The sequence below is a fragment of the Heliangelus exortis genome, chromosome 1 (genome assembly GCF_036169615.1).
Source record: "Heliangelus exortis chromosome 1, bHelExo1.hap1, whole genome shotgun sequence".
In the NCBI taxonomy this organism is placed as follows: domain Eukaryota; kingdom Metazoa; phylum Chordata; class Aves; order Apodiformes; family Trochilidae; genus Heliangelus; species Heliangelus exortis.
The window spans coordinates 7,395,176-7,407,712 of record NC_092422.1 but is presented as its reverse complement, the minus strand read 5'-3'; the positions used below and the strand labels follow the sequence as shown (position 1 = coordinate 7,407,712).

Below are 12,537 nucleotides of genomic sequence, written 5' to 3'. Positions count from 1 at the left end.
GTTTAGACAATTAACCATCCCTGTGATTATGCATGTAAAACTCTGTGGACAAAAGTTTTTCTCCCTATAGTGTCAGCTGTGGCTCCCAGAACCATATGGAGGCTCCATGCTCCTCTGCAGACTGAATCCAGCACCGTCTGTGTGTCGCAAGAGCATCCCTGTCATGTTTCTACCTCTGACAGAGACTGACAGTGTTCACATGGCCTCCCTGGAGCCCACAAACCATCTGCAAAGACATTCCTGGAATGGCCCAAACCAAAGCTTCTTGGGCTCTTGGGACCCCGTAGCACAATTGAGTTTATGCTCCACTAAGCTGCTCACAAGTGTGTAATTATTACAGTCTTTATTCCAGTGACTGTGCTGTGATGGCTGAAAGATGGAACAATTCTTTACTTAAAAAAATATATTCTGAGAATTATTTGCTAAGATGCTGATGATACCCAATACAGAGCAGAAGTGTGGTAAGGAAAGAGGGGCAGTACTTGGTGAATCTTCTTGGTGGTAACTTCCATGTCAAGGTGAAGTAAAAAAGGGAAAAAAAAAAAGTGCAATAAATAAAAAGTTTCCTGTATCCTCAGTAATTTTTTGAAATTACAGTCCTACTTCCAGACTTGTGTTTCTTATGTGATAGAATTGATAGTGTCTCAGATCATATTAAGTGTATATTCATTCTCTTTTACTATTCTGCTTTAAGGAAAAAAGACAAATTATGCCTTGTGAGGAAGCCATTTGCTATAAAGTGTAAAAATGCTTTAATATTAATATTTTATAATAAAATTCATGACATATTTATAAACACTCTATCAAGCATTTACAACTGAACCACAGCTAAGAGCTTGGACTGGAATAAATAAGCAAGGACACAGCTCGTATGAAATATACATCTTAATTTTTATAACTTTGTGTGCTTTATTCTTTACACAAATGGAATGGATGCGCAGAGTATTTACACATAACAGGAGTGTAAGCTGGACAGGGTATTTTGTAAACTCCAGTTCAGATTCTGAGTACCCCACACCACAGCTGGACTGAGAAACATCCCGCTAAAGAGACGCGCGCCGGGCAGCCTGCCGGGGGGAGCAGCCTGCTGAGGACAGACTGCTGCACTCGGGCTGGCCAATTCAGATTGAAGAACACAAATTAAAATTGCTACCCACTAAGAGCCAACAGTGTTGTCTTTTTTTTTTTTTTTTTTTTTTTTCTTCTTTTTTCTTTTTTAATCCATTTTGCTTTTTTTTTTTTTTTTTTTTTTTTTTTTCCATTTATTTTTTTGCCCCCAAAGATCGTGTCTGGGGTGCTGGCTACTGCCCACCCCCAGAAACACTGTTTTACACCAGGGCAAGTTGCCTGGGTTGCAGGTCAGGGCCAGAAGGTGTAAGCTACTAATGCAGTGTGAGGGATGCTGGACAGCCTCTCAGCCTCCTCACCTTAAAGATAGAATCTTAAAAGGTCCAACATGGTAGTGGTTCCTATTGCTCTGGGTGAGATGTCATTGAGGCTGAAGCCTTCTAAAATTCTGGCCAGAGCATTTGGCTGATAGGGTGTCTTTTTGTTGAGCAATTTCACAGCACCTACCTCAAAAGGATCTTGGTCCATGACTTGGCCCCCAGGCTGCTACAGTTATATAAGCAGTAATTAATGATGGGAAGTGCTGAGCTGCTGTTCAATCACATTGCCTTAGTGTTTTACAGTAATGCTAAAATATCAGTGTAACAAGGAGGATAAGTGTGTAATTTCAGGTGGTAAAAATGGGATGGACTCCTCTGAAATCAAAAGGTGACTGTGATTCACATCAGCTGATTATCTAGGTTAGCTACACACCGAATAGATTTTAGATGCTAGCTTTGGTGCTGATTTGTGCCCTAAAATGGGAGTCTTTTATTTTAACATAATGATCACCTCATTCTGACTTCTGAACTAATTAACAAGATGTCTGATTTTAAATGGAATAGGAAAATACATTTATATCCACCAAGGCATGGGCTTAAGTGCATGAATGCAATTGCACAGAGAATTGCATGCATTGCACGGCAGACTAAATGTTCAAGAGAAAAAATGTTGAGATTAAAAGAAGCCCCTTTCTGTGAACATGGCAGATATTATGGCTTTAAATGTGCAGCTTAAAAAGATTGAGACTTTTTCCATTAGTACTGTTTTTCAAATACCCTAATGTGTTGTTCACTGAATCCTCTGGTTGGGAATACAATTTGAAAAAAAAAAAAAAAAAGAACGCTAAAGGAAAAATACAAAATTCATCTGAGTGCTGATGAGCAAGTACCACTGAATGTGTAACACCAACAATTTCTCCACAGAAAACTAATGTAGATAGGTAGGTGGATATTGTATAAGTAGGACACTGCCGCTGGCTCGTAGTGGTTATTAGTTCAGGTTCAACACTGCTCTCCAGGATGAGGATTTTAAATTTCAGTGCAACGGAGAGATTCCTTAACCTTGACTTTCACAGGGGGGTTCCTAGGACCCTGTCCACACCGGAGCATCAAACCATGCTAGCTACAAACACAATTACATCACAGAATATTTATCTAGAAACAGCCTTTACTACCAAAGAAATTACAAAGCACTAGCATGGACAGGGTACCTCTGTAGGAAGGGGGAATTCAGCAAAAATGAGGCTCTTTCACTGGTTGATGGTCCAGTGAAGAATGCCATTTCACTGAGCCCTGTTACCAAGCTCTCAATGAGTCAGTGCATGGAAGATGCTTTGTGGCAAGGAGAAATAAATAGGTTGTAATATTGCACATCTGCACAAAGCTAGCAAGATGTCGTTGTGATCATTCATGGGTGGACAAAAAGCTGTGATAATTTTGCTTCTGCTTGGACCCTATGGTGCTACACACTGTGCCAGAACATGAGAAATAGCACCAGGGTTGGGTGTGATCTGGCACTTTTCCTAAAGGGTCCAGCATTTGCATTTGTCTCATGTGTAGATGCTCACAAGTCTTCTACATGAACAGAAAGGGAGTCTGATTACCCTGTGTTAGCACCAATAGGGTCTTAGGTGCCAACTGCTCTGGGCTGTGAGTTTGAAATCATTATTATTATTATTATTTTTTTTTTTGCATTGGATGTAATTTTGCATGAATCTTGTGTTTCTCTTCCTCCTCCCACTACCACCCAGTATGATCTGAACAGCTGCAATCCAAATATGCACTGCAGCTCTGAGGATGCTGAAACATAGAACACAAAACATCAACGCACAAAACAAATAGAAGTATAAGTACTAAGGGAAATAAGACCTCTCACTGCTTCTTTTGGTGAATTGTTTTTAAATATATGTTTTATTTAAAAAAAAAAAAAAGAAGAAGAGGAAGTGCAATGGCAACTCTAAACTGGAAGCACAAACAACAGACAGGGAAAAATAAATAATGTTACTACAGTAACCAAGGACTGATGGAAAAATTGATTGTACTCAGCCATAGTGTTACTGTTCACTGTAAAGCACAGCACATGACAAAGCAAAACAGTTACTAGTAGGATAGTACTGTAAAAGGCTGCATGCTGAACTAAGAAACAAAGAAGCAGATGTGACTGATTGCTTAAAAACAGAGCTGAAAATTAGAATGAAGTTCCTGCTTTAGGATACTTGTTTTTTTCAGGTCCAGTGGGCTATTTCCCAACCTGGGGCAATAGTTCTTTGCCAGCATGGAAAAATCCATGGCTTCCAAAGATCTGGGGTCACTCTGTGGATTTCTGCAGAAATAACCAAAATCTAAGCTTGCATTCATTTATATTTTGTAAAGAAAAAGTTCCTAGCCCTTCTGGTTCCAAAGCAAACTTGGAGACTTAACTGAAACCCTTGTTTATAAATCTGTGCTGGCCAGGCAAGAAAAAGAATAAAAGAAGTATGAACTTCTGAAAGTTACTGTAGTAGGGCACTAAGTGAGAGGCCACCTTGGGGCCACTGAAGTGCCTGTATTTTTAACCCTGTCACTGCTGGTGGCTGTATTGCAAACATCCAGCTCGTCACGCCGTCTGCGGAGGTTGGCTGGATACACCTGTCAGCTTGACAGGGTGTAGAAATGTAAGCTTCAAATAGACAAGTAACTGAGGAGTCTATTCAGCATTTGCCCTTAAAACGTCCTTAAGCACAAGGGTTGCTGTAGCCACCAGCTAATAAGCATCAGACTCCTGCAGCCCAGCCAGCAGGAGAGTGCGGGCTTTATAGAAAACTTGGTCCAGCAGCAGCAAGGGCACTTCAGTTTCCTATCATAATATCTCTTGCAGTTGTCCCCTCATGTGTCAGAGTGAAGAATGGCATCAGGATAAAACGAGGGGCAATGTGAAACAAGAAAAACACCCACCCCTCTCCTCTTCCATAAGCCCCAACCTGCAATTCCACAGATTTTCCCCAAATCCTTCACAAATGTCCATTGCCTCAGTTTTCGCTTTAAGACCCTTGTTGACTATGAAATGAATGAAGATACAAGCTAGTTGGTGACCTGCCTGCCTGCTGAGAAAGGAAAGATCAAATGCTTCTGGTATTTCCTTTAAAGAAAGAGAAAGAATCATAAAACATTTGGGGCTGAAGTGTGACTCCCTCTAAGAGAGAAATTATTAACAGCATTCAAGCACTGATAGTTTGCTTTTGAAAAATTGTTCATTTCAATTTAAAGATGCCTAATCTTTTTGTGTTCAGAAAAGGTCCTACAGGGCAGTCAGTTCAAGAGATCTTTCCACAGGAGTTAATAATGTTAAATAGAGACAACGGAGAGGATTAAATTGAGAGAAAAACAAGATGACAACTACAATTTAAGGAATCATCTTGCTTGTTATTAATAATAGAGAATCTGTTATGGAAAAGGGATAATGCAACTTGATGGTCCTCTTTACATTTTACAGTCGCACAAGGGTGTAAATATTTTATCTTTCAATTAATTATTCTTTACAAAATATCTCACAAAAACATTTTTACCTATAGAAATTAGTTTCTATACATCAATATATTTTTATTTTTATAAATTATTCCATCATAAGTGCCTTCTATCAATATAAATGATAAAATAGACAATCAAAAATTTTAAAGCTTTTCCCAGTTGTATCCCTCCTTGTCAACATAGGTGCTGTGAATCCTCATACATGTGTGTGTCTGCATGGGAATATGTTTATGTACAGGTGTGGGTGATGTGAAATGCTTCCATCCTCTCCCACCCCCAAACTCCATTAAAAGAAGCTATATTGTTATTAGTTCCTGATGCCGTAGTATTTCCAAAGGGGAAAAAAGAAATGCTTGAGTTGGTTTCAGAAATCAAAAGATGTGCATAGTTACCAAAGTCGAGGTGTACCAACAACAAATGTGCAATGACAAGCTTAGAATAGGACCCACCTCCCAGCCAAGTCAAAGAGTGCCCTGCCAGTGACTTCAGTAGGAAGTGGACCAGGAACTCTGAGCTTGATTTTGCAAGGTGCATGTGGCCCTCACCTAGAAAAACGCTTAAGCCTGTGCTTAGCTTTGAGCACATGAATAGTCCTGCTGGAACTGATGGGACTGAACGGCACAGGGAAGGATCACAAATGACTCCAAGTCAATGGGCTACTCATGTGCAGGAACTGGGGTTAAGTGCTGAGCGCCTTGCAGGATCAAGCCCTATATGAGGTTCAAGAGCTGGGAGCTTCTCTTTAAAGCAATCAACACACTGAGCTCAGCCATTGAAACCGATCAAGATGTCTGCGTGGGCACAGGAGGTGGCTAGCTCCCCTCAGCAGAGGGTCTCCATATCAAAAGTTTATACCTACAACTGGTGCTCTGAGCACACAACAGATTTGCTTTATATGGTAGAAGTCTTTTTGTTCCTACCCTTTTACCCATCTGTGTCCTTCATGGCTTCAAACACTTTGTGTTGTACATTCATCAAAATTCACATTGACTGCAAAGAACATAAATGCAACAAAAACAGGAAAGCCTCCAAATAGTATATTATAGTTTTCTTCTAAATATTCTCCCGTTGTAGTCAGAGGTGCAGTGGCTAATTTATAATTTTTCCTTTGAAGGAATCCAGATGAAAGGCCCAGATTGTTCTTCAATTACAAGTTTGCATTGATTATATATATCTTCTAAGCTATCTCCTTGGACAATAGCTGCAATAAGAAAACAGATTAATACTTCTTTTAATTGATATATTCTACAGCATCCAGTGTCAGTGTATTCATAGATACTGATGAAATAAGAAGGAATACTAGCACACTGAGGTGTTGATTATGGAAAAGTCAGTTCAAGTCAATGGCACCTTCCCATGGCAGAGGCCAATCCCACTGTTTGAAGTGAGAAGACTGAGCTAGGTTAGCCTAGAGAACTTGTAGTTCTCTCCTAGGGGTGGGCAGTATGGTAGGTTCCCACTGTTGCACATCAAGCCTTACATTTAACTTCATTTAGAAGCTACTTATGTAGTGAGTAGCAAGAGATTTACAGACTCTTCTTTTCCTGACCTGGTTATACTAACCCCAAAATTGGCTGCAAATGTTAACTAGATCAGGCCCAGGGTGTCAGAAGACAAAGTAATTGCTACACAGAGCAGTGTCTGTACTCTTAAATTCCTTCTGCCCCCAGAAGAAATCTAGAACTGCAGTTCAGATTATGTGCACTCTCAGCGTGGGGAGGGACAACTGGGGGCTTCTAAGTGTTTTCCCCAGATACCAGTCCCCTGAGTAGGGAGCTGCCTAAAACTGCCCAAAGGAAATGCTGGGACCCAGACCAAGTCTTAAATACTGCTCTTTTCCAAGTCAGGAAAGAGGAGAGCTTCTGCCTGTGATCCAGAAACTCTTATCTTTGAGCTAGTGAGGAATTCTTTGGTTGGTACAAATGCAATTATGCAACAGTTTTACTGACTTCATTAAAAGCAGTTCTGTGTCAGACAGGGAATCAAAGTCATGCATAGCTATTCCTCAAGGGCATCAAAACTTTCGAGGAGTTGAATGCCTCATATTACAGGGAATATTTCCCTCTTGAATTACAGGGAAAGCATAGTCTCAGGCCAGCAGGAGTCCTTAACGTGGGCAAACTATACTAATATGCACTTGCGTCCAGAGACAGAACTGATCAGTTGTTTTGCAGTAAGACTATATCTTGGGAAAAATATTGTTTCTATAACATACCTGTAAAATATTCTCCAAATTCTTGTTCTAATTTAATTGCTCGATCATAAGTTTTCTTTGCTTGCTCCTCTGTAAGACGTTTATTCATTTCCCTAGAAACACAGAGGAAGTAACAAAAAAGTTTAGATTTTTGCTAGAACATCTTTCTGTAAGATATGTGCAACTGAATCAAATACAGATGGAGATTGGTAGAAGAGTCATGCCATGAAATTCTTCCATCAGATGATGGGCAGTTTCATTACTTTAAATTTAATTTCATTCTTATGTAGTAAAACCTTACATTTCCAGATACCCACTTCACCAAATATTTTTTTTGGGTTCACTACTGTACATTCAAACAGAAAATACGAGGCCCAAATCTGGTAACTGCCAACTGAGATGTCTCAAGAGGCAAGATGTCTCTTGAGGTCTCAAGATCTAAGCACTCAGAGCACTCCTCCCTCCAGAACTGAAGCTCCTTCAGAAACCTCAGGTTCCTTCAGGCTTACAGTTGAGTGTTTCAGCTGAGTAATGTTGCCCAAACTGCTGAAATGGGAGCCAGGTTTTGACTGAGGCTGGGGCTATGGAAATGAAATCATGGTTAAAAGCAGGATTCATCACAGTGAGACTCTTGACCCTGTAGAAGAAACCCCAGAGTTATTGCAAACCCTGTAAGCAAGTCCCAGAAGGGCCCAACCTATCTGTCAGGGAGACTTCTTGGTTCAGGTGGGGTGTATGATTTCCAGATAATCAAACTGAGTGTTTACAGCAGGAAGACTTAAGTTCTTTATTTATGTTCTCTTGCAAAGCTACATCCCTGGGGAAGAGTGGATGGGAAGGTCCCCCATGGAAAAAGACCTCAGGGTACTGGTTTATACCTGGCTGAATGTGAGCCAGCACCTTGCCCAGGTGGCCAACAACATCCTGGCTTGTATCAGGAATACTGTGGCCAGGAGGAGGAGGGAAGGGATCTGCACCTGTACTCAGCACTGGTGAGGCTGCACCTCGAGTGCTGTGTTCAGTTCTGGGCCCCTCACTACAAGAAGCACATTGAGGTGCTGGAGAGAGTTCAGAGAAGGGCAACAGAGCTGGTGAAGGGTCTGGAGAATGAGCCCTGTGAGGAGAGGCTGAGGGAACTTGGATTGTATAGTTTGGAGAGGAAGAGACTGCAAGGAGACCACACTGCTCTTTACAGCTACCTGAAAGGAGGTTGTAATGAGGTGGGTGTTGACCTCTTCTCCAAAGTAAAAAATGATAGGACCAGAGGAAATAGCCTGAAGTTGCCCCAGGGGAATTTAGACTAGATAGTAGGAAGAATTTCTTTACTGAGGGAGCAGTCAGGCACTGGAATGGGCTAGCCAGGGAAATGGTGGAGTCATCATCCCTGGAGATATTAAAAAACCATGTAGATGTGGCATTTCAGGACATGCTCTAGTGGGCATGAGGTTTTCTGGGTTGATGGTTGGATTCAGAGATCTTAGAGGTCTTTTCCAACCGTGACATTTCTGTGTGATTCTATGTGTGTGTTCCAGACCTTTCTGATTAACTAGAAAGATTCCCAGTCAAGCGTGTCTTGTAGATCCTAAAAGTTACAGGATACCAATAAATGTAAAAACACAGACCATGTCTGTAACATTCTGTTATTGCCAGTGTTTTGGTTTTTGATGGAACATTTCAGTTTCAACAGAGGCATTATTTATTAACTAAGAAATTACTTATCTTGCCCATGCACACTCGTCTTTTAACACCACTGAGTCCTTTCACAGAATCAAGCTTGTATTAGTTTATTGCCTAATACATATAGGCCTGCAGATATCAAAGTTAATTAACAATAATAAATAGAGTTTGCTTGTTCGAGCATTTTTTCACAACATGGAATCAGTTTTCTTAAAACACGATGGAAATTTTCGGAGGCAAATTGAAGAGAAAAAGAGAGCATCTTATGTTCTATATAAATCTGATTTAATACCTTGCACTGAATCGTGTGATTATGTAGTAAGGGACTGTATGCATTATGACACGGGTGATGCATGTAGGAAATCATGTGCATGGTGGTACGTAAACAAATGATTATGAAGTACTTAAGAGTATGAACTTGCTCCAGCTAACTCCTACCTGGCTTCTGATAAACACCCTGTAAGGCTCCCAGAGTGCCAAAAGATATTTTTAGAAATGACTTAAAGCTGTTTATCTATGTAACTAACCCTACAGCTGGGAAAACTGCTGACAAAGAGCTCTGGAAGTACAAATGCAATGCAGAAAGCAGGTTTATAAAATGGACAAGAAAGATTTCTTTAAAAAATCATGACAGCTACTAGAGGGTTTATATAAATAGGTTTAATATATGCCAATCTGTGTCATGCTGCTAAATTTGTAATACTACTAATTCAGTTTAGTGGAAAGATTGCTATCTAATTGAGTTCAAGCGGGCTTCTCATCAGCTACGCCTGCTTGAACATATCTTTAAGTGACTGAACCAAAACTCTGTCTTGAAGTGGGACACACCATGGCAAATCCTTATGCAAACTGAATAATTTCATTTTATGGACAGCTAATATGGCAGTGCTAACAAAAACCTCCTCCTTCCAAACTGATTTCTGGTAAATTTCTAAGAAATCGTCCTCAAGATATTTGAGTATCAGAGGACAAATGAAAATATAAACAAGCATTTCAAATAGTAAGCACTTTGAAAGAAGTAGAAATTTGCATTACATTTTCAGGTTGTAGATTTGCCTGGGGTTTAAACTGTGGTAGTTGTATTCATGTCTCTGCCCAGCCTGTGCCCTCAGGAGAGAGAGGATGGAGAAGGGGAAAGACCGTGATGTCCATTTTTCATGATGAATTAGAAATGCTGTCAGACCATAGTCCCTTCAAAGTTTTTTCTTTCCTGTTATTCACAGCTGGTGAATTTCAAATGCTTGCAAAGACCTGTTTCTCCAGGCATGTTTCCTGGGGTTTTCCTCCTTTCCCAGTGAAAAGCTCAACCAGGCAGGCTCCTCATTACTTTCAGCTGTGCTCACCACAATCCCACCAATGTGGGAAGGGAAGGAAGGAAGGAAGGAAGGAGACTGAATTCAGTTGAAGAAAGCAGGATCAGGAGACATCCAGCTAAATCCATATGTTTTGGTTGCTTTTACACCGAAGAGCCCCTTATGGTCTTCCATTGCTGTGGTCATAAGTATTTGTAGGGTATTTCCAGAGAATCAGTGATAACTGATAAAACTGATAAACTGGTAAGTTTCAAGTGCAGGTACAATATTAATTTATTCTCCTTTCACTCTTCTTACCTTCACTATCAGATAGGAGCAAAGAAGCATATGTATGCATAAGAATTAGGCTTCAACTTTAAGAGCTAATTTTCCTGCAACTTAAATCTTTTGACTCTATTTCTCTACCTCTTCTGATTAGATTTTTTTTTCTTTTCTGGTTTAACTTTGTTATTACATCAAATTTAAAGCCATTTGTTGAACAGGAGAAATAGTTATACAGATACACCTGTAATTTTTGTGTTGTAGTAATTTCATACCTAAAAAGACTGAATGAACACAGTTATGCTGTCATTAAAATATCCTCTTTCTGTTCCCACAGAGCACTTGTTTGCCATGTTAAACTTCTTCATACTAAAACAATAGTATCCATTGGAAAGGTGCTATATCTGCTCATCTGTGCACACTCTACAACTGACTGCTGCTTATGTCAGAGTGATTTAGTTTTATTACTAAATAAAATAAATTATTTGCACAAGCAAGGCAACCAGAATTATGTCATTGTTCTTCTTTAAAGGAATTATATTCTTTATTTTGAGTTATCATTTTTGGAAGAAACTAATTTTAGGTACAGTTTGATAAGATAAACACATATCCTATAGATTAACTAAATAAAAAGATTACTTGTGGAGAGCAAACTGCAGGGGGTAAGTTAATTTAGAATGCCTGAATAAATGACATTTTTTTTCCCACTTCCGTTGTGTCTGCATAATTTATTTATATAAGCCATATTACTGCAAAAAATTCCAAACCAGTACTGATATATAAAAACTTTTGCTGCCCCATGAAGGTCTGCATTTCTAATCAAGGGTGTTTTCAAGGGGTATTTGCAGAATAAAGAATTCAAAGACATACAATGGATTTCACTTTGACCATGCTGTCAACACTTAGGCAGGTTTAGATTTGGAGTGAATAACAGCTTAATTTTGATTTATATCTGAAAGGAAAATTCTGCTTACTCTGCATAACTTGTTTCATCTTAAGTGAAATATTATAATTGCTTTGATTTCATAACAGGACAACTGTCATACTATTTTGCATCTTCGTAACACTTTTCAGTCAATCTGTTGAGTTGAGCCTTTATGTTACTGCCACATTTATGGTTCTGCCTAGTATATTTTTCAGAGTAAAAGCCACTTTTTTTATCACCCCAGATGCAATATCATCATTAATTAAGTAATGGAAATATTTTATTGGCAGGTAAAAATGTAGCTTAAGTTCCACCTTAAAACAATCGAGGCAGAAGGCAGGCTATCAGAATACCCTTCCCCTTCTATACAGAAACATAATGAGAATATAATTGTAGTGCTAGAAGAAATGTCAAGAAATCACCCAACCCAAGATGGCTTTGGTCAGGATGGGGCTGTGCCAGTATCACATACTGTGCATCACTCCCTGCTGGACAGGCAACAACCTCATCACCAGAAGGAAGAGCCAGGGAGGATGCACATTGATGGGATGGGCCATGTTAGTGTTCTCCAGCTCTGTGGAGCCCAGGGGTTGTGGGCCCACTGTACTGTATCCAGACAGGCATCTGCCAGAGGAGGGGGGATGCCTGCATTTTGGCATCACCTGACATTTGCAGAGGCTTTGGTGAGGGGAAGACACAGAGCTCAACATTAAACTGATAACACTTGCATTAGCATAAACGTATATGGGAGACAATAGAGCACAATGTATCTTATTCTGGGGTTTAACCAGCATAAAAATCACTTCCATTTCCTCCTCTGCCTTCTCTCCTTGACACTAAATAACTCCCACTGCTCTTCCACTTCTAGCATGGGACCCAGAGCCAGGCCAATGCTCCAGCTGAGGCCTCATCCATAGCCAGTAAAACAATGACTGTCTATTGTTAGACAACACTGATGTTAATACAGCCCACAGTGGCACTTTCCTTTTCTGCAACCACATTATCCATCCACTCATATTCCTGTGTGATCCATCCCAACCGCCAGATGCTTTTCTGCAGTACTACAGCTTAATTATTCCCTGCTTGTACTCAGGCATTTAATTTTCTTTGTCTGTGTTGAATTTCATCTAACAGATTTGACACTGAGTTTTACTCTTATCCCCCAAAGTGCTTGCTACCTTGCTCAGCTTGGAGTTATTCAGAAACTTTACGTAAGTATTGCTTAATTCATCATTCAAGTAATTCATTAAAATAACAGGCAGTCCCAAAGAG

General features: G+C 39.9%; 1 protein-coding gene across 28 annotated transcripts in view; it reads right to left on the bottom strand.

Moving 5' to 3' along the window:
• Positions 1-728: 728 nt before the first annotated feature.
• Positions 729-12,537, bottom strand: part of DLG2 (discs large MAGUK scaffold protein 2) — a 961,231-nt gene continuing 949,422 nt past the window's right edge. For all 28 annotated transcript variants that reach the window (XM_071732357.1, XM_071732283.1, XM_071732535.1 and 25 more), the window contains 2 exons: positions 7,111-7,202; positions 729-6,096 (listed from right to left, as the gene is read on the bottom strand). In XM_071732357.1, the coding sequence (XP_071588458.1) occupies positions 5,990-6,096; positions 7,111-7,202 (199 nt within the window). In that variant the 3' untranslated portion in view covers positions 729-5,989. The remainder of the gene's footprint in view (positions 6,097-7,110; positions 7,203-12,537) is intronic.